This window comes from Euleptes europaea, chromosome 19 (assembly GCF_029931775.1).
Source record: "Euleptes europaea isolate rEulEur1 chromosome 19, rEulEur1.hap1, whole genome shotgun sequence".
In the NCBI taxonomy this organism is placed as follows: domain Eukaryota; kingdom Metazoa; phylum Chordata; class Lepidosauria; order Squamata; family Sphaerodactylidae; genus Euleptes; species Euleptes europaea.
Window position 1 is genome coordinate 24465755 of NC_079330.1, and position 19162 is coordinate 24484916.

General features: G+C 47.8%; 2 protein-coding genes across 2 annotated transcripts in view; both read left to right on the forward strand.

Annotated features, from left to right (window-relative positions):
- DPH1 (diphthamide biosynthesis 1) overlaps window positions 1-12007 on the forward strand; it is a 57609-nt gene extending 45602 nt beyond the window's left edge. Inside the window, exons 8-12 of the mRNA XM_056865002.1 lie at window positions 3827-3983; window positions 4864-4964; window positions 5775-5853; window positions 6553-6709; window positions 11907-12007. Of these exons, the coding sequence (XP_056720980.1) occupies window positions 3827-3983; window positions 4864-4964; window positions 5775-5853; window positions 6553-6709; window positions 11907-12007 (595 nt within the window). The remainder of the gene's footprint in view (window positions 1-3826; window positions 3984-4863; window positions 4965-5774; window positions 5854-6552; window positions 6710-11906) is intronic.
- Window positions 12008-15260: 3253 nt separating this feature from the next.
- Window positions 15261-17020, forward strand: OVCA2 (OVCA2 serine hydrolase domain containing). The gene is made up of 2 exons (XM_056865388.1): window positions 15261-15454; window positions 16515-17020. The coding sequence occupies exons 1-2, from the start codon at window positions 15286-15288 to the stop codon at window positions 17018-17020; spliced, it is 675 nt and encodes a 224-aa protein (XP_056721366.1). The 5' UTR covers window positions 15261-15285.
- The last annotated feature ends 2142 nt before the right edge of the window (window positions 17021-19162 follow it).

The window sequence follows — 19162 nt, forward strand, 5'->3', positions numbered from 1 at the left end:
AATTGCGAATTGGGGAGGGAATTCCGAAGGAGGCACCGCTGCTGTCCCTGTCCACCACCCAGGGGAGCATGCTGAGCAATACTGGTGTAAAGGTTTTAGCTGACAGGCAGGTTTGCGTGAGAGCAAGGAGTCCTTTACACACACGCACTGCACTTGATTTTAGCCAAAGTCCTTGGTCCAGACTGTGAAGTGATTTAGAAGCAGGAACCAGCACTTCGTATTTAATCAAAGCTTGCAGCCATTATGTGTGTGTGTGTGTGTGTTAAGTGCCGTCAAGCCACTTCCAACTCATGGCGACCCTATGTCCTCCAAAATGTCCTATCTTTGACAGCCTTGCTCAGATCTTGCAAACTGAGGGCTGTGGCTTCCTTTATTGAGTCAATTCATCTCTTCTTGGGTCTTCCTCTTTTCCTGCAGCCCTCTACTTATCCTAGCATGACTGTCTTTTCCAGTGACTCTTGTCTTCTCATAATGTGACCAAAATATGATAGCCTCAGTTTAGTTATTTTAGCTTCTAGGGTCAGTTCAGGCTTGATTTGATCTATAACCTACTGATTTGTTGTTGTTGTTGTTTTGGCAGTCCACTGTATCCGTAACACTCTCCTCCAACACCACATTTCAAAGGAATTTACTTTCTTCCTATCAGCTTTTCTCCAATGTCCAGCTTTCACATCCATACATAGTAATAGGGAATACGATGGCATGAATTAACTTAATCTTGGTGGCCAGTGACACATCCTTACACTTCAGAATCTTTTCTAGCTCCTTCATGCAGCCACTATAGCTCTTTAAAACCTGACAAGGTGTATTCTTTCTTTATGCCGGTCAGCAACCTGGCTGCCGCCTTCTGAACCAGCTGAAATTTCTGTGCTGTCTCCAAGAGCAGTCCCACATAGAGCAAATTGCAGTAGACAAACCTGGATGCGAGGAGAGCATGGAGAATTGTTCAGGTCCTGCTTTTCGAGGCAAGGCTGCAGGTGGCACACCAGCTGAAGGTTGGTTGAAGGTGCTACAGAAGATACCTGAGCTATCATCTGCAGACAGCTCTAATAGCACCCCAAAGCTGCGTTTTTTGGGGTGCAATGTCATCTAAAATAAGCCAACAGTGCCTTGGTCTTCTCTTGATCAGGCTTCAGTTTATCTAACCTGGTTTCAGAATACCAACTGATTCAGCTGACTCTGCTTACAAGGAGAGATAGTTGAGTGTTGTCTGCATATTTCACTCCAGATCTGTGGGCAAGTCACTCCAAGCAGTTTCAGCATAGGGGACAAGACAGTACAAATGCGGTGAAGCTGAGCATCTCTCCCTAGTGCCATCTTCTGATGACAGCCAGGTAGGACTTGAAAACACTGGGGTGCAGTATCCCTGATCCTTCTGGCTAATTGGCCAGAAGAATACCAGCACTGATGGTATGGAAAGCCAAAGAGGGGATTCAGTGGAATCAACAGAAGAATAGAAGGCGGCTGAGAGGAGACATGATAGAGATCTATAAAATTCTGCATGGTTTGGAGAGATTGGACAGGGAGATGTTTTTCTCCCTCTCCCATAATACTAAAACGTGGGGTCATCTGCTGAAACTGGAGGGTGAGAGATTCAAAACAGATAAAAGGAAGTATTTTTTCACACAATGCATAGTTAAATTGGGGCACCCTGCCCCAAAATGTGGTGATGGCTGCCAACTTGGAAGGCTTTAAGAGGGGAGTGGACATGTTCATGGAGAGGAGGGCTATTCATGGCTACTAGTTGAAATGACTACTAGTCATGATGCATGCGTATTCTCTCCAGGATCAGAGGAGCATGCCGAATATATTAGGTGCTGTGGAACACAGGCAGGATGGTGCTGCTGCAGTCGTCTTGTTCATGGGCTTCCTAGAGGCACCTGGTTGGCCTCTGTGTGAACAGACTGCTGGACTTGATGGGCCTCGGTCTGATCCAGCAGGGCTTTTATTATGTTCTTAGTTGAAACATCATATTTGCTCTGCAAACACCTTTCCTACACTGGTGATTATTAAATAATTACTATAATTAATTGTTCAATAATTTAAAAAAGGTATATACAGTTTCAGAATGCTTCACATCCATTCTCTTGTAATCTTTACCACAGTTCTGTAGAGCAGGCCAGCAACATTTATGCCCATATTGCAGATGGGGGGTGGGGGCTGAGTGAGTGGCTTGCCCAAGGCCTCCTAGTGAGTTTGTGGCAGAGGCAAGATTTGAACTGGGGGCTGATTTGAACTTGGTTGATACTGACTTGAATGTAATGCCAGCCTGTTCCAGAAACAAATATTTTAAACTGCATTCCTTGATTGTGCTTCTACAATTCAATTCAAAATATATTTAGTAACACTGGTATCATAGGCAAAGTCTACTTGGAATACATCTTATAATACATACCCCAGGCTGCTACAAAATAATTCTGTTTGTTAATTAAAGTTTATGTGTGCATAATATGTTGTATTAGACAACTGGAGGCTGAAATGCATTTGGCATGTGGATGTACATTATCAACCTTGTATATGCTATCGCATAGGCTTGTTTTTAATATATGCATGAGCACTTTATAGTAAATGCATTTCATTGTTTAACTGGGTTTTATTTCACCAAACCTTTGGGTACCCAACTTTGTTTTTAGGTTGGGTCATTTCCCCCCTCTGTTTTGTCGACTTACTCTCTTAGCCATGGGAGTCCTACTGAACCTTCCTTCTGACTCAGTCCAGTCTAAATTGCATGGACTGATCTATGTTAGTTATGTAGAATTAATTTGCATGTGGCCATGTGTGTGTGTGTAAAGTGCCGTCAAGTCGCAGCCGACTTATGGCGACCCCTTTTGGGGTTTTCATGGCAAGAGACTAACAGAGGTGGTTTGCCAGTGCCTTCCTCTGCACACCAACCCTGGTATTCCTTGGTGGTCTCCCATCCAAATACTAACCAGGGCTGACCCTGCTTAGCTTCTGAGATCTGACGAGATCAGGCTAGCCTGGGCCACCCAGGTCAGGGCGTATGCGGCCATAGGCCTTCACAAAACATCATCGACAGAGTAGCACAATGTTAAAAAAGAGACACGTACAAGAAAATGAAATCTAGTAGAATTAACATTGATATGAACCACCAAAAACAACATCATTTGTGGGATTCTGCTCTAGAGCTAACTAACTTAGCTCTTATTTTTCTTGCCAGAGCAAACAATTAAGTCGGACTGATCTATGCATTTGCAGCACAGATTTTTGACCCCACCTCAAATTGTGGCTCCACATGTGGGACCTGTGGGAAAGCTGCTTGTGAGCTGGAGGAATGAAAGTGATAAGTAGTGCAGAACTGGAGCAGCGGCTGTTGTGTTCCAGTTCAAAAAGAGCACCTAAAAGAGCATATGAACATTTAGCTGTAACTTGGCCGTTGTGTATGTGTGTGTGTGTGAGAGAGATACTAATGGGTTGAAATTAAATCAAAAGAGTTTCCGTCTAGACATTAGGAAGAATTTTCTAAGTTAGAGTGGTTCTTCAGTGGAACAGGCTTCCTCAGGAGGCGGTGAGCTCTCCTTCCTTGGAGGTTTCTAAGCAGAGGCTAGATGGCCATCTGTCAGCAATGCTGATTCTATGACCTTAGGCAGGTCATGAGAGGGAGGGCATCTTGGCCATCTTCTGGGCATGGAGTAGGGGTCACTGGGTGTGTGTGTGTGGGGGAGGTAGTTGGGAATGTCCTGCATTGTGCAGGGGGTTGGCCTAGATGACCCTGGTGGTCCCTTCCAACTCTATGATTCTAGAGGTTTCTCTTTGGAGAGGAGATACCATGCCCAACAGCCAAATGCCTCTGCCTTCCTTGTTGCAGGTACGACCCCTACAGCAAGGTCTTCTCACAAGAGCACTACGACCACGAGCGCATGCAGGATTCGCGCAAGGAAGCCATCCGCAAAGCATCCCATGCCTCCAAGTGGGGACTTATCCTGGGGACCTTGGGACGCCAGGGGTCCCCAGCCATCCTACAGGTGAAATGCTTTCCAGCTGGTTTCCTTTAAAATTCATACCCTGCTTTTCTCCCCAATAGGGACCCAAAGCGGCTTGCAACAGTGCTATCCCCTCCTCTACTTTATCTTCACAACAACCCTGTGAAGTAGGTTAGGCTGAGAGAGAGTAACTGGCGCAAGGTCACCCGGTGAGCTTCCGTGGCAGAGTGGAGATTGAGTCCGGGTTAGCCAGCATTAATTTATGCCATAGTATTCTCTGTTACTATGTATGGATGTGAAAGCTGAACAATGAAGAAAGCTGATAGGAAGAAAGTAGACTCCTTTGAAATGTGGTGTTGGAGGAGAGTTACGGATTCCGTGGACTGCCAAAAAAACAAATCAGTGGGTTATAGATCAAATCGAGCCTGAACTGACCCTAGAATCTAAAATGCCTAAACTGAGGCTGTCATCCTTTGGCCGTATTATGAGAAGACAAGAGTCACTGGAAAAGAGTAGAGGCTAATCTGGTGAACTGGGTTGGTTTCCCTACTCCTACACATGAAGCCAGCTGGGTGACCTTGGGCTAGTCACAGCTCTCTCTGAACTCTCAGCCCCACTTACCTCACAGGGTGTCTGTAGTGGGGCGGGGAAGGGAAGGTGATTGGAAGCCGGTTTGATTCTTCCTTAAGTAGTAGAGAAAGTCAGCATATAAAAACCAACTCTCCTCCTCCTTCTCCTCCTCCTCCTTCTTCTTCTTCCCCCCTCTCTGCCGCTTCCCTGCTCCTCCTGTCCTGGTCCTGAGACAGGACTTTCCCCAAAGCCACACATTAGATCCAGAGGTCAGTGTTGCCAGTAACTGGTGACTTGTGGGCAGCTTATTCCTATCCCTGCAGCCCTAACCCCCTTCCCCTCTTCCCCACAGCACTTAGAGTCATGCCTCCAAGCCTTGCAACGCCCCTTCGTCCGGCTTCTGCTCTCGGAGATATTCCCAGGCAAACTGCAGCTCTTCCCCGATGTTGAGGCGTAAGTTCTGGGCAAAATCTCTTCCGTGGGTGGGAAGCTTCCCTCCTAGGGTTGCCAACCTCCTGGTGGGGCCTGACGTTCTCCTGGGATTACAAACTAATCTCCAGTCTACAGATACCAGTTCCCTTGGAGAAAATGGTAGCTTCAGAGGGCAGACGCTGTGGTATACCATAAATCATCGGTCCTCAACATGGTGCCTATGGGTGCCATGGAGCCCACTGATACCTTTTCTGGTGCCCGCCAGGTGTTTTTAGGAAGTGGGTGGGGCCAGGTAGGGCTTTTGCCCAGCAAGGCTTCTGATTGCCTATTGGAAATCTGAATGGCTGTGCAATTTTTTTTAAATGTTGCTTTGGCGGCAGCTGCCACCATGGCACGAGGATCTGCACTATGTTGCTGAAGTGAAGCTGCGGCAATCGTTTTGTGGCCGGCTCCGCCTCCTACGACAGCCATTTTGTGGCAGCCGTTTTGTTGCTGCGCCCACCGTGCCTTGTCAAAAGTCCAAATGGGCCCGGAGGCTCAAAACGTTTTGGGGTCTCTTCCATAGATCCTAGGTGAAATCAGATCCCCAGATTTCTCCCTCCACAGGCTTTGCCCCAAATGTTGCGGAGTTTTCCTGGGCAACCTTCCCCCCCTCCCCAGCAGTGTGAAATTTTCAGGCCCTGTTGACATAGCTGCTGCTTCCCCTTACCTCTGAGTCAAGGACTGAGGGGCCCCCAGCCCTGAATTATGTGCTGCCAGCACCTTGGCAGCCATGCCTGGGCTTCTGAGTGTAAGGTGCATGAGATTCACCGGCTGCGCTTCTTCTTGCAGGTGGGTGCAGGTGGCTTGCCCTCGACTCTCCATCGACTGGGGGGAGGCCTTTGACAAACCTCTGCTCACACCCTACGAGGTGAGCTTATTGTGTCTGTTTCCAATAATCCAGCTGAGGGAAGGGGATCGGTGTCAGCAACCCTCCATGCACTGGGAGCATCCTGGGCTGCTTTTCACCTAGTCCAAGAGCCGGGGGCCAGCGAAGCTCCAACTGGGGAGAGGGGGGAAAGCGACTACCTGCCCGAGCCAGGATTTGAGCCCAGGCTGGTTATTGCGAGAGGAGTCATGCACCTGTGCTTCAGAGCTCAGGACCTGGGTTCTAGTCCACGTTGTTGGGCCAGGCAGGGAGCACTTCATGGGAAGGGGGTGTTGGTTCAGAGCTCAGCTCCTGGGTTCTAATCCACATTGTTGGGCCAGGCAGGGAGCGCTTCATGGGAAGGGGATGTTGGTTCAGAGCTCAGGACCTGGGTTCTAATCCACGTTGTTGGGCCAGGCAGGGAGCACTTCATGGGAAGAGGCTGTTGCTTCTGAGCTCAAGACCTGGGTTCGAATCCACATTGTCAGGCCAGGCAGGGAGCACTTCATGGGAAGGGGATGTTGGTTCAGAGCTCAAGACCTGGGTTTTAATCCACATTGTTGGGCCAGGTAGAGAACACTTCATGGGAAGGGGCTGTTGCTTCAGAGCTGAGGACCTGGGTTCCAATCCACGTAGTTGGGCCAGGCAGGGAGCACTTCATGGAAAGGGGCTGTTGCCAACCCCCCCTCCTTCCTTTCCCAGGCTGCCGTGGCTCTGCAGCAGGTTGCGTGGCAGGAGACCTACCCCATGGATTTCTATGCCAGCCAGTCCTTGGGACCCTGGACGGCGAACCACACCTCCCACCGCCCCCAAAAGAAAAGCGCCGTCAAAGAGGTGAGAGTCACAGGCATCTTCGCAGGTGTGGGTCGGGGAGGACTGGGCCCTGCTTGGCCCCCTCTCTCCCCAATCACAGATTGCTTCCTGGCCTGCTTGCAGACAGACAAGGGAAGCTCCCGACATGGACCCAGCCCCTTGGCCCATCGAGGTTTGCAGGGTCTTCTTGGACTGGCAGGGCCCTCCCCCCAAGCTCTGCAATAGAGCTCATCCCTTCCCTGCTTCCTTGAGGCCCTTCTGATCTGAGAAGCCGGGAGCTGAACCTGGGACCTTCTCCATGCGAAGCTGGGGGCTGGCCCTGAAGGACACAAGGGGCCACGCGGGGTGGGACGGAGGCTCCTTGGCCCTTTGTGCATTTAGTGGAGACAGTGTGCTGCCAAGAAATGTCCTCTTCCAAACTGGAACCATGCTGTGCAGTGTCATGGCTAGGTGCCAACGGAGCATGTGCAGATGGCCTCATTGCTGGAAGGTCCAGCTCTGAGAGAGCGCCTCCTCCTGGGGAAAAGCGGGCTCAGATTTGGACCCCTGGTGAAATGGGAATCTCTGCCCAACATGGCTCACAGGGCCCTTCTGGAACTCCTATTTATTTTTCAAAGCGTGCCCGGTTTTTCTCTGTTTCTCTGTTTGAAGAACTCAAATTGAGGCGAAGGGTTGCCTGATTGCCTCCCGCCAGGATCATTTGCCAGCGCACACTGCAATAACTAAAACCAACATTCAGGCAAAGGGATAGATTTCAAGCAGGTCAAGAGCCAAACAGGGCCGGGGAAAAAATTAAATCCACAAATTGAGACCAAGTGTCGTGCTATTTCACAATTGTTTCTTGATAAAGGCAACTTTCGGTTTATTGCAGTGGTTTGGAATGGAACCCTCAATATCTCTGAGGTATGCTTGCATTAACGTAAAAGGTAAAGGTCCCCTGTGCAAGCACTGGGTCTTTCCTGACCCATGGGGTGACATCACATCCCGACGTTTACTAGGCAGACTTTGTTTACGGGGTGGTTTGCCAATGCCTTGCCCAGTCATCTTCCCTTTACCCCCAGCAAGCTGGGTACTCATTTCACCGACCTCGGAAGGATGGAAGGCTGAGTCAACCTTGAGCCGGCTACCTAAACCCGACTTCCATCAGGATCGAACTCAGGTCGTGAGCAGAGCTTGGACTGCAGTACTGCAGCTTACCACTCTGCGCCATGGGGCTCCTATGCTTGTGTTACCAAGGATTGTAAAATCCAGAGCCTTTGTCCTTTTGATAGGTTCCAGGAAGAAGGCGTGTACCCTAACATCGCAGTAAGAGCATTGAGATCCAGTGAACCTTCTAGCGTAAAATTAATTTGTCTATTAATTCCTAACCAAAATGGCATGATAATCAGAAGCACCCATCACGCACAGTGTTACCGGAGCATTGTCCAAAATGACCAAATGATTTACAAAACATGCAGATAGTGAGCTTCACCTCATTAGCAGTGTCCCTGTTTCTGATCTGGTCATTTGCAGTTTGAGTAATGTGTTTTTTCCAGCGGAATTGACTTTAGTAGGCTCGGAAAGGGGTAACCGTGCTTAGGATAGCAGTGTTCATTACTTGTCTGTATAGATTGTGGGGGACGGGGGGGTGATGGAGAGAAGAGCCAGCAGCACTTGTGTCGAGCAACCCTTGGCCTGACCTGCTGTTCTCCTTTTGAGCTCCCTTTGGGAGCTCCAGGTGACTCTTGCTGTTTTAACAGCACATTTATTTCACACTTTAACGATAATTAGAGGAGCATCTCCTTTGCCCAATGGAACAGTTCACATTGCATTTAAGACACAAACACACCCATATACCACACAGCTATTTGCATCGAAGGCTGTCCACTGATTGGTTCATTAATCATCTGAGTTTAAAGTCAATTAAATAAACTTGCTTATCACCATACCCACCACATTGGCACAGATTTGAGACTGCCGAAGGAAACACGAGAGAGCCTGCAATCTAATAAAACTTTCTTTTTTCATTCCATATTACATTAGGGGGGAAATTATGAGTGTGCCATTTAATCTCATTCCTGTCTATTAAAATTTGCTTCCAACAATTAATCAACTGAAGCTTTTAGTTCAGTGTTTCTCAAGACTTTGGATACCTTTCTACATAATTTTTTTTCTGCATTGGAATTGGAGGCACGCTTCACTTTGAGCACTCAGAAAGGCACATAAATATTTCCTTAAAAAATGGGCTGGCATAGCTTCCCCCTTGCAAAACCAAGAATGTTCCGCCTTATTTATTTGCTTGTTTAGAAAAATATATATGCTACCTTTCAAGAGACCAGCTCGAGGTGGCTTAAAGGTAAAGGCCCCCCTTCCAAGCACCGGGTCATTCCTGACCCATGGGGTGATGTCACATCCCGATGTTTACTAGGCAGACTTTGTTTACAGGGTGGTTTGCCAGTTCCTTCCCCAGTCATCTCCCCTTTACCCCCAGCAAGCTGGGTATTCATTTTACCGACCTCGGGAGGATGGAAGGCTGAGTCAACCTTGAGCTGGCTACCTGAAACCAACTTCTGTTGGGATTGAACTCAGGTTGTGAGCAGAGCTTGGACTGCAATATTGCAGCTAACCACTCTGCGCCACGAGGCTCTTATCCGAGGTGGCTTACAAAGGTTAAAATACTACAGTAAAATCATACAAATGCAAGAAATTATTATTAGTATATCATAATTAAGCGCTGTCAGATTTATGGCAACCCCTTGGGGTTTTCAAGGCAAGAGATGAGCAGAGGTGCTTTGCCATTCCCTTCCTCTGCATAGAAACCCACATCTTCCTTGGTGGTCTCCCACTCAAGTGCTAATCACAGCCAATCCTCTTAGCTTCCGAAGTCTGACAAGCATGGGGTAGTCTGGGCTGTTCAGGCTGCTTTTGAGTAATATAGCCAGCCTTAAAAGCAAGCCAGGGTATAAAAAAGCATTAAAATATCCAGCAATGTCTCCCACCCTCCCCTTTGCATGGTCAGTTGGTACTCAAGGTAGGACAGAGTTTTCTGAGCAGTGGAAGTAGTTCTGGGATTCCCCCCCGGCCTGTCCATTGTAGTACTAGAGTAGTGATTTACAAACTTTTTGAGTCATGGACCACTTTTCAGGAGAGAAATTCATCACAGAGCACTCATTTTCACCTAGCACCTATATACTAAACCGAATCACAGTAGTATTGACGATGGACGGTAGTTTAAGCGTTTGGGCATGTTAATCAAGTTTTATTTCATTCAAAAAAATTATTTTCTCCACTAATTTCACTACATACACACACAAAAAAACTTAAATAGGGCAGATATGGTGGACGATAGACGGCAGACTTTTGAGTTTGGCACTATGAATGCTGACTAGCCCTTTATAGTTATGGCTTCACAGCACACTGTAAGAGCTAAATAATTTCCACTCGATACCTACACAGTTCATGGCCGCAAAAATTCACAACTTTGCAATCTTGTCACTTTTATTTTATTTATTTTTCTTTCCAATCTTTTCACAGAGCACTAGGAGATGTTTCGCGGAGCACCAAGTGCTCCATGGAGCACAGTTTGGGAACCGCTGTACTAGAGCATCCTCCCTCAAGATGCTATCCCTGCACAGGGATTGGGGCTGTATAGGGTCTCTTGCCCGTGAGGGGCCTGTTGCATTCATTGGAAAAGCACAGACCCCACTTCTGGTTTTGCTCATGGAGCAGATATGTCCAATGCAGGGTTTGAGCCGCTTCAGTTCTAGTAAATCTACTAAACCCGTTCTATAAAAAGAATATTTTTGAAACATCTTTTAAATATTTACATGCCCGCCTTTCTCCTGACGGCTCATGGCCTGAGGTGGGTAAAGAGAGGGAAGGGAAATCAGCATTTGCTCGTGCTCAGATAAGTCTTTGGAGGCTTTTCTTTGGAGCAGGAGGGAGGGAGACCTGGCAGAAGCAAGTTCACCAAAGTATGAGAGTTTAATGCGGGGGGAGGAATCCCAGCTGGTGGAAAGGCCGGCCAGAGCAGAGATGTCAAATAGGGTTGCCAGGTCCCTCTTCACCATTGGCAGGAGGTTTGGGGGGTGGGGTTTGGGGAGGGACTTCAATGCCATAGAGTCCAATTGCCAAAGCTGTCATTTTCTCCAGGTGAACTGATCTCTATTGGCTGGAGATCAGTTGTAATAGCAGGAGATCTCCAGCTAGTACCTGGAGGTTGGCAACCCTAATGTCAAACCAAATGCGCTCAGAGTTTGTAGGCCCAAGTGGGCAGAATAGAGCAGATCTGTCTTGCTTCCCGAGTGGCTCACCGCAGCAGGGTAGTGATGGTGGCTATTTTGGGGGGCTATTTAAATGGCTGGCTGGTTTAACAGCTATTAGGCATGGGCCTGTCCTGTTCTTATTGATAAAGGTAGGAGCCACCGTTGTTGATTTTTTAAGATATGCATTTTTTACAGATATAAATGAAACATAAAAGAAAATTATGAGCAATATATAGTAAAATAATAATGACATTGTCTAATTATAGAATTTTGAGTTAAATAGATAAGAGATATCTGCAGTGATCATTAATGTTTTATAGTTCTAAAAATATTTCCCAAATGTTAAACATTAAACCCCCCTTTTTGGCACATTTTCAGTACAATATATCAAGAGGATTTTTCATAAATCGTAAACATCATCTCAACAATCTCCTTTTCCGCTTCCCATTTTTTAGGAATAATATGTAATAAGTGTTTTCATTTGTCTCGATATTCTTTAATTGGTCTTTTATTCACATAATTTGTCAGTTTTGCCATTTCTGCATATTTTGTGAGTTTGCTCTCCCAGCCCTGTCTACATGGGCACTCTTCTGATTTCCATTTTGGGGCAATTGTTACTCTAGCTGCTACTATCATATATCGGAGCAGTTCCTCTAAACCTTCTGAAATATTTTTGGTAACATTCCTAATAGCATACTCTTTTAATTTTTGACATTTTCTGGATTTCAGCATGTACTCCTTTCCAGCATTTATTTGTCTTTTTACTTGCAAAATGGGAGCCATGGTTGATGAGCGGGGCAGTTCTTCTGCCTCAAACTAGAAGCAAAGGAGCACAAATTCCTTGTCCTTGCAGATCAAGCTTATGGAGTTGCTCCTAATTTTTTTTGGGGTGGGGGTGTAGCAGCAGGGTGGGACTCATAAATCCAAAGGAGTGGGGGGAGGGGGGAGATGGCCAAGCGCCTGCTGTGCTTTTCCCACCGTGGTGTCTTCTGATTGCAGGTGAAGGTGGCAGGGCCTACACTGCCTGCGAGACCGAGCGGAGACCGCCAAAAGGAGGAGGAAGAGTCAACCCCACAACCACAGCAGCCTTGAGGCCCTGAAGGGCCGCCGAGGCCTGGCATGTCTAAGCCCCCAGTTCTCGGGCAGGGAGAGAAAGCCATAGCCCTGCACCTTGAGAAGCAGCAGCCTGTGAGCTTTGGGAGGCAAGAGCCAGGTTGCTTCTGGGGGTCCCCTTGCAAAATAGGATGTGGCAGCTGCTGATTTTCTGTGCCACGAACTCCCCTCCATCATGCTGTGTGTCTGCCCAGGAGGGCCTGAACCCAGCCCAACTTTGGGGCAGTGGGGCAGTGGAGGGGAATTCCCTGTTCCTATTTCTCGCAGGCAGAGATGTCTTGTGGGATGTGAGGAAAGACACCTGGGTGGAGGCGCTTGCCCGGTGGGGCGGGTTGAACTGCAGGTTGTGGGCCAAACCTTCCCATTGCTCGTGGCTCAGAAGCCAAAAGCTCCACACCTTCTTTCCGGTGTACTGGGTGGGGCAACGGTCAGAGTGGAGAGGGCGAGACTGCCTTCTTCATGCGCTGCAGCCTCTGAGAACTGGACCTGGCAGGGGCTTGTGGCCTATGCCTCCCGCCCCCGTTTGCTTGCCTTAGTCATAAAAGCAGGTCTGGCAGTGGAGGGGCCATCGGCGGCTGGGTTTCCCCTGCTGCAGCCAACTGACCTGGGTCTCCTTTTCCTCCCTGACTACGTGGGGAAGTGAATGCCTTCTGTCCCCACTGGTTCCAGCTGGGTCAAAGGTTCAGTGGAGGAAAGGACTGAAAGAGGGTTTTTGGGGAGGGGCAGGATAGGCATTCCCCTGAAGGCAAAGTTTTTGAGGACTAGGAATGGCCAAGAGTTAAGGGGGGAATACAAGTTTCTACCAGGGAGTGCCCACCCCCTTCAAAGAGTATGAGGCCAGCGTAATTAACTTTGGTTGTGGCAGAACATTAGTTAGCGTATGAGGAGGGGGTTTAAAAATAGTGTAGGTGTTATTTCTTTCCCATCTCAGTAAATTTTTATTAAGGAAAGAATGTGGATAATTTATAATAAAGTAATTGCCTGTATTCTTCTTGTTTGAATTATTCCTAAACCTCAAAAAGGCACCCTTTTGTCTGATTCTCCTAGTTTTGTTGTACTGGTGACCCAGCAGTCTAGTTGTTTCACCCAACCTTTTGGCTACCCGAGACCTAAATAAAACAATGAAATATATTTATTATAAAGCGCATAGGCATATATTAAAAACAAGCCCATATAGCAACAGATATAGGGTTGATAATTAAAACCACATGCCAAACGCATTTCGGCCCTCAGGTTTTCTTCAGTGGTCTAATATTTTGCACACATTAAAATGTCAAATACAAATATAATCATTTAGTGTCAGCCCAGGTATGTATTACAAGATGTAATCTACGAGAGTGCTGCTAAACTATATAAACTTGCTAAACTTATAAAGTATACACCTCCAAGGAGTGTAGTTAAAATAAATCTTTCTGGACCAGGCTGGCATAACATTCAGTGTGCACCTTCCCCCACCCCCCGTTTCGACACAGCATTCTAGCCATTGTGCTTGAAAACTTTACCTAGTGACCTTGAGCCAGGCACACATTCTCAGCCTAACCTATCTCAAAGGATTGTTGTGAGGATAAAGCGGAGGAGAGGCAAATGATGTAAGCTGCTTTGGGTCCCCATTGGGGAGGAAGTGAAGTAAATAAATGCAGCTAGGTCTGTTTTCTTTCTGACAAATCCCCTCAGTTTCGCACACCATCTTAAATACAGCCGATGAAGGTGCCCTCCATGCCAACTCTGCTAGGCCATTCCAGAGGACTGACCTACCACAGAGAAAGCCCATGGCATAACTCTTGCCACATGGACAACGGTGTTTTTCAACCATTGCAGATCCTTGTCCGAAGCTGTTCGACGCATATAATAGGAACATGGAATGTGAGGAGCATGAATCAGGGTACTCAATAAAGGAAGCCACGGCCTTCAATTTGCAGGATCTGAGCAGGGCTGTCAAAGATAGGACATTTTGGAGGACTTTCATTCATAGGGTCGCCATGAGTCGGAAGCGACTTGACGGCACTTAACACACACACACACAGAGTGGAGGGGATCATGCCCCAGCCCATTTTCTCACAGGGCTGGAGGAGGGTTGATTGATGCCCCTAGGGTGGGGACTGGGAACAACAGAATTGCCCCCCACCCCAGGACAGTGAACTGCACCAGGAGACCCCTGCAGGCTCAGACCAAAGGTCTGTCTAGTCCAGCATTCTCTTTGGTGCAATAACCAGGCCTTGTAGGCCCACAGGTTTGGGAGGGGGGCACAGAGACACCCCCCCTCCGCAGCAACTGGCATTCTCCTGTGCCTACAGGTCCCATCCTTCCTAAATGCCAGCTCAGGGTTGGGAAACACGTGGAGATGGGGGGGTGGAGCCTGAGGAAGGCGGGGTTTGGGGCGGGACATCAATGGGCTATAATGCCATAGAATGCACTTTCCAAAGCGGCCATTTCCTCCAGGTGATCTGATTTCTGTTACCTAGAGATCAGTTGTAATAGTGGGAGATCTCCAGCCGCCACCTGAAGGCTGGCCACCCTAGCCATGGACAAAGAGAGTTTAATACGGTCGAAGACCAGCATAAAAACATACCAGATATACATACATAACACATATAAAAGTGCATCAAGCGTGAGCCCCTATAACATCTTACAATCTCTCACTCATAAAAGCCGTTAAGCGCTTAATTAAAAAATATTACATGTTTGGAATTAGTATAAATATAAATATAAAATCGCTCAACCATTAAGTTCGACCCATGCACTCCTTGCTTGCCACCCAAATTTGGCCACTTTAAAAGTTATCTCCATATCCTTGTCTGAGAGCATGTTAGAAAGACTAAAAGCTCTGGATCGCCCTGGGAGGTCCGATAATACAGAAAGAACGGCTTCTCGTATCTTGTCGTAGATTTTGCATTCAAACACAACGTGCTCAAGGGTCTCAGCACTCCCATCAGAGCAGGGGCATAACCGTCCTGCATATGGTATCTTTTTGCGCCTCTGCGCATGCGCAAAGTGCGCCGGCTGAGCCTCCAAGGTGAGCCGTCTCCCTCCTCTCCCTGGCTTCCTGCAAACCACGCCCCCTGACGCCCGCCCGGCCGCGGAGAGGCTGTCTCCATGGCAACAGCTGGCTGCCGCTGAGACTAAACAAGACATCCGGGGCGGGGCTCCGGCCTGAGAGGAACGGCCGCTCGCCCCCCTCGCCATAGAGGTGGGTGGGCCAGACAAGTTCCGGTCTCTGCAATACTCTTTTCCGCCCAAGGGAAAGGAAGTACCCGGATGCAGCAGCATGGCGGAGGGGGCTTCGGGGCCGCGCTCGTTGCGCTTGCTCTGTCTCCATGGTTACCGCCAGGACGCCGGGAGCTTCCGGGCGCGCAGCGGGGCCCTGCGGAAAGCCTTGCGCGGGCGCGCCGAGCTGCTGTTCGTGGACGCGCCTCACGTGGTAGCCGCACGGCCAGGTGGGGGCGGGGCCTCTTTGTGACGTCGCGCGGCGGTCGTGTGTGCCTTTGGGCATGTGCAGAGGGCTCGAGGAGGGTGGGCGAAGCTTGGGGGCCCATTGGGGTAGCCTTGCACGTGACCCGAGTTCAGAGTCCGCCGCCGTGTGGGAGGGCTGGTTAGGGTTGCCAGCCTCCAGGTGGTGGCTGGAGATCTCCTGCTATTACAACTGATCAGTTCACCTGGAGAAAATGGCCTCTTTGGCCATTGGATTCTTATGGCATTGAAGACCCTCCCTTCGCCAAACCTCGCCCTCCTTAGGCTCCTCCCCCAAAATCTCCAGGTATTTCTACGGTTGCCAACCCCCAGCTACTAGCTGGAGATCTCCTGCTATTACAACTGATCTCCATCCGATAACGATTAGTTCACCTGGAGAAAATGGTCACTTTGGCAATTGGACTCTATGGCATTGAAGTCCCTCCCCAAACCCAGCCCTCCTCAGGCTCCGCCCCAAGAACCTCCCGTTGGAGCGAAGAGGGACCTGGCAACTCTAGGTATTTCCCAACCCGGAGCTGGCAACCCTAGTGCTGGTCTACCTGGCAGAGGAGATGTGAGGATTGTAGACAGAAGTTTGGTGAAGCTGTTCAAGTCCTAGAAAGTGCTAGATCCATTTAAAGAATCGTCCTAATCACTATCCTAATTATTCTCCGGGTCGACTTGACTGTATTATGTACTTAATCAAACAAGAGTCCACCATCACCTTAGAACTAATAAAATGTATTCCAGGATAAGTTTTCATGACTTAGTTAGTTGCATAGGAGCATAACATGGCTTCCTCAGATTCCTATATCATTTCCTTGTGAATGTTTTCATAGTTACGCTCTGGATCTGGCTTGCCTTTTAAAACCTGGGGATATTCCTTGAACCCCTGTTGGCAAGGTAGCTTATAAATCTACACAGAAAAGGCAGCAGAATAGAAGACCCAGAAGGGGGGGCATAAATGCTTTGAGGAACCAACCATTCCCCCCCCACACACACACACACAATGTCTCTAACCACCGGGTTTTCCCCTCTCCATTGCAGGTGAGGCCAGCCTGTTGGAGCCACTAGACAGCAGTGCTCGCGGCTGGTGGTTCTCCAACCCCCAGGAGGGGACATTCAGTGCCCTTGAGGAAACCTCGTCTTGCAAAGGACTAGAGGAGTCGCTGGAGGCTGTGGCTGAGGCATGTGCTGAACACAGCCCCATCGATGGGCTGCTGGGCTTTAGCCAGGGCGCAGCACTGGCTGCCCTCATTTGCGCCCTGAAGCAACGTGGAGACCTCCACTTCCAGTTTGACTTTGCCATCCTGATTGCTGGCTTCAAAAGCCGATCCCTCGATCACCAGAGCTACTATCAGGAACCCATCCAGGTGCCCAGCTTGCATGTCCTAGGAGAGACGGACCGCGTCATCCCTGCTGAGATGAGCCAGGAACTTGCCTCCCACTTTAGTGAACCTTTATTTCTCACCCACCCAGGGGGGCACTTCGTCCCTGCCTCTGCAGCCCAGAAGAAAACTTACCTGGAATTCCTGGATCGGTTTGGGAAGTAACTAGCTGGAGCGGAAGGTTTGTTTGTTGGTTTCCTTGTGCAAAGGCCAGAAGGAGACAGTATTGTGTAGAGAGAAGGTTGCAACCCTGATCTCAGTTCTCAGGTGGTTAAGCATGCCTGATACTGCATTGGACTGTGGCTCCTGTCCAGTCAGCAGCTGGAGGTTGTGCCACATGACTGTGTATCAGGTGGAAATCTCAGTTGTGCTGCTAAACCAGCCCATCCATTTTCTTGGACTGTGCTGATGAACCAGGAAAGGCATTGAATTAAACAATTGTCCATGGAATCAGTAATTGCAGTTTCAGTTTTCAAAGTCGTATATCTGTTAATGGATCCCCTTGTAGGTAATTTGTTTATTAACTTCATTTATAGTCTAATGTTCTTGTTCAAACTCAAGACTTATTATAGAATTAAAACAATGCAACAAGAACAGTGATAACAATGAATAAAACTGGATTATTGAAAAAAAACAGTGCATCACAAACTGGTACATACATTAAAGCAGGATGGTCTTTTTATTATTGTTAGATTTCCCAAAATATAACACACCATATATAACATAACCAGAGAAGCATTATAATAACCCGTAAGATGCATAAGGAAACACTTCCTTATTACTCCAAAACATAATAAACACCTCCCAAATGCTAGATAAACCTATCTGAATATTGAAAATTATTTCTCTGGGCTCTTTGAATAGATGTTGTTGAATAATGCAATATTCCACACACAGTGGAACCATTCATGCTCTGGGGGAGGTTCTGTTTTTTGTTTTTCCCTCCAATTTGCTGCTGCTGCCAATTTAGCAGTGATAAGTAGGATCAAGATCAGTTCTCCATCTGTAAGGGCTCCATGGCCTTTTCCATCGGCCAACAGAATCACTTTTGGATCAAGGGGGATGTGTCACAACCCAACATTTCACTAAGTGACTGAATTGCCAGTTTCCAGAAGGGTTGTATTTTTTAACATGACTAAAATAATGTTAAAAAAAGTGCCATGGATGAGCAATTCCACCAACACAGATCCTATGTATTTCTATGGATAGTGGCGAACCTATGCAAAGTAAAATGCCATTGAAACTAATAGTACTTTCGGTGCTGCACAATTCCAAATCCACCCCCATTCCTCTAACTCAGTATTGATCTGTAAATCCCTATTCCATTTTCTGGTGCAACTTGAAGAACCACTTTCTAGATTTAGTAGCAAGGAATAGATTCGAGCCATTAAACCACAAGGTAGCTTGATCAGTGGTAATTATAAGCTCAAAGACTGTTTGCTCTTTTGTTTTTTTGGGTGCAGTCAAGTCACAGCTGACTTATGGTGACGCCATAGGGTTTTCAAGGCAAGAGACATTTGGAGGGGGCCATTGCCTGTCTCCCTGTATCATGACCCTGGTGTTCCTTGGAGGTTTCCCATCCAAATACTAACCAGGGCTGACCCTTGGTCCATCAAAGTCTGAGATCTGACGAGATCAGGCTAACCTTTTTGTTCTTAAACCACTATAATTCCTCCATAGTGTAATTGCCATATGTCTGATCTGCAAAATACTATAATAACGATGGTCTGTCTCACAATTTTAAAACCACTTCTTTGTCATTCATCATGTGATGACCCTTTACCAGATTTTCCGTGACATCAAAATTGTTCCTCTTCCAAACCTTAACATCTAGATTCTGATGGCTTGTTTTTAATGTCTTGTTTTGTTTCTATGCTGAGAATTTATGTTTTAAAGATTTTATGGTATTTTTTAACTTGCAAGCCACCTCAGCCAGGAAACTAGAAAGGCAGCATGTCAGTATATCTAATAGTCAAGATGGCCATGCCTGAGGATAGTTAAATATGCAGACTGGGGCCATGTTGAGAGAAGTGAGATTTTTCTCCAAACTTGGGGGACCTCCCAGGCTGGAGAAAAATCCCAAACCCTAACAATGAAAGGGAGACATCCAAAAATGAAAGTGCCTTGGAGCCAACACCGTGGATGGATGGTGGAAGGGAACCAGGCCCCTCCTCAACCCTCACATCCCCCACCCACTGCTGACCCACCTACTTCTATAATGGTGGTGGGGGTGATGAGGAGAAGTGGAGGAAGAGAGACTGTGCAGGCAAGAGAGGAAGGGGGCGGGGGGTTAGGGGTTATGGGGGC

What these genes read in the sequence shown, in the direction of transcription:
- OVCA2 (XM_056865388.1), top strand. Translation starts at nt 15,286, where the DNA reads ATGGCGGAGGGGGCTTCGGGGCCGCGCTCGTTGCGCTTGCTCTGTCTC. An exon ending in CGTGGTAGCCGCACGGCCAG is followed by an intron (nt 15,455 to 16,514) that starts GTGGGGGCGGGG and finishes TCTCCATTGCAG; the next exon opens with GTGAGGCCAGCCTGTTGGAG.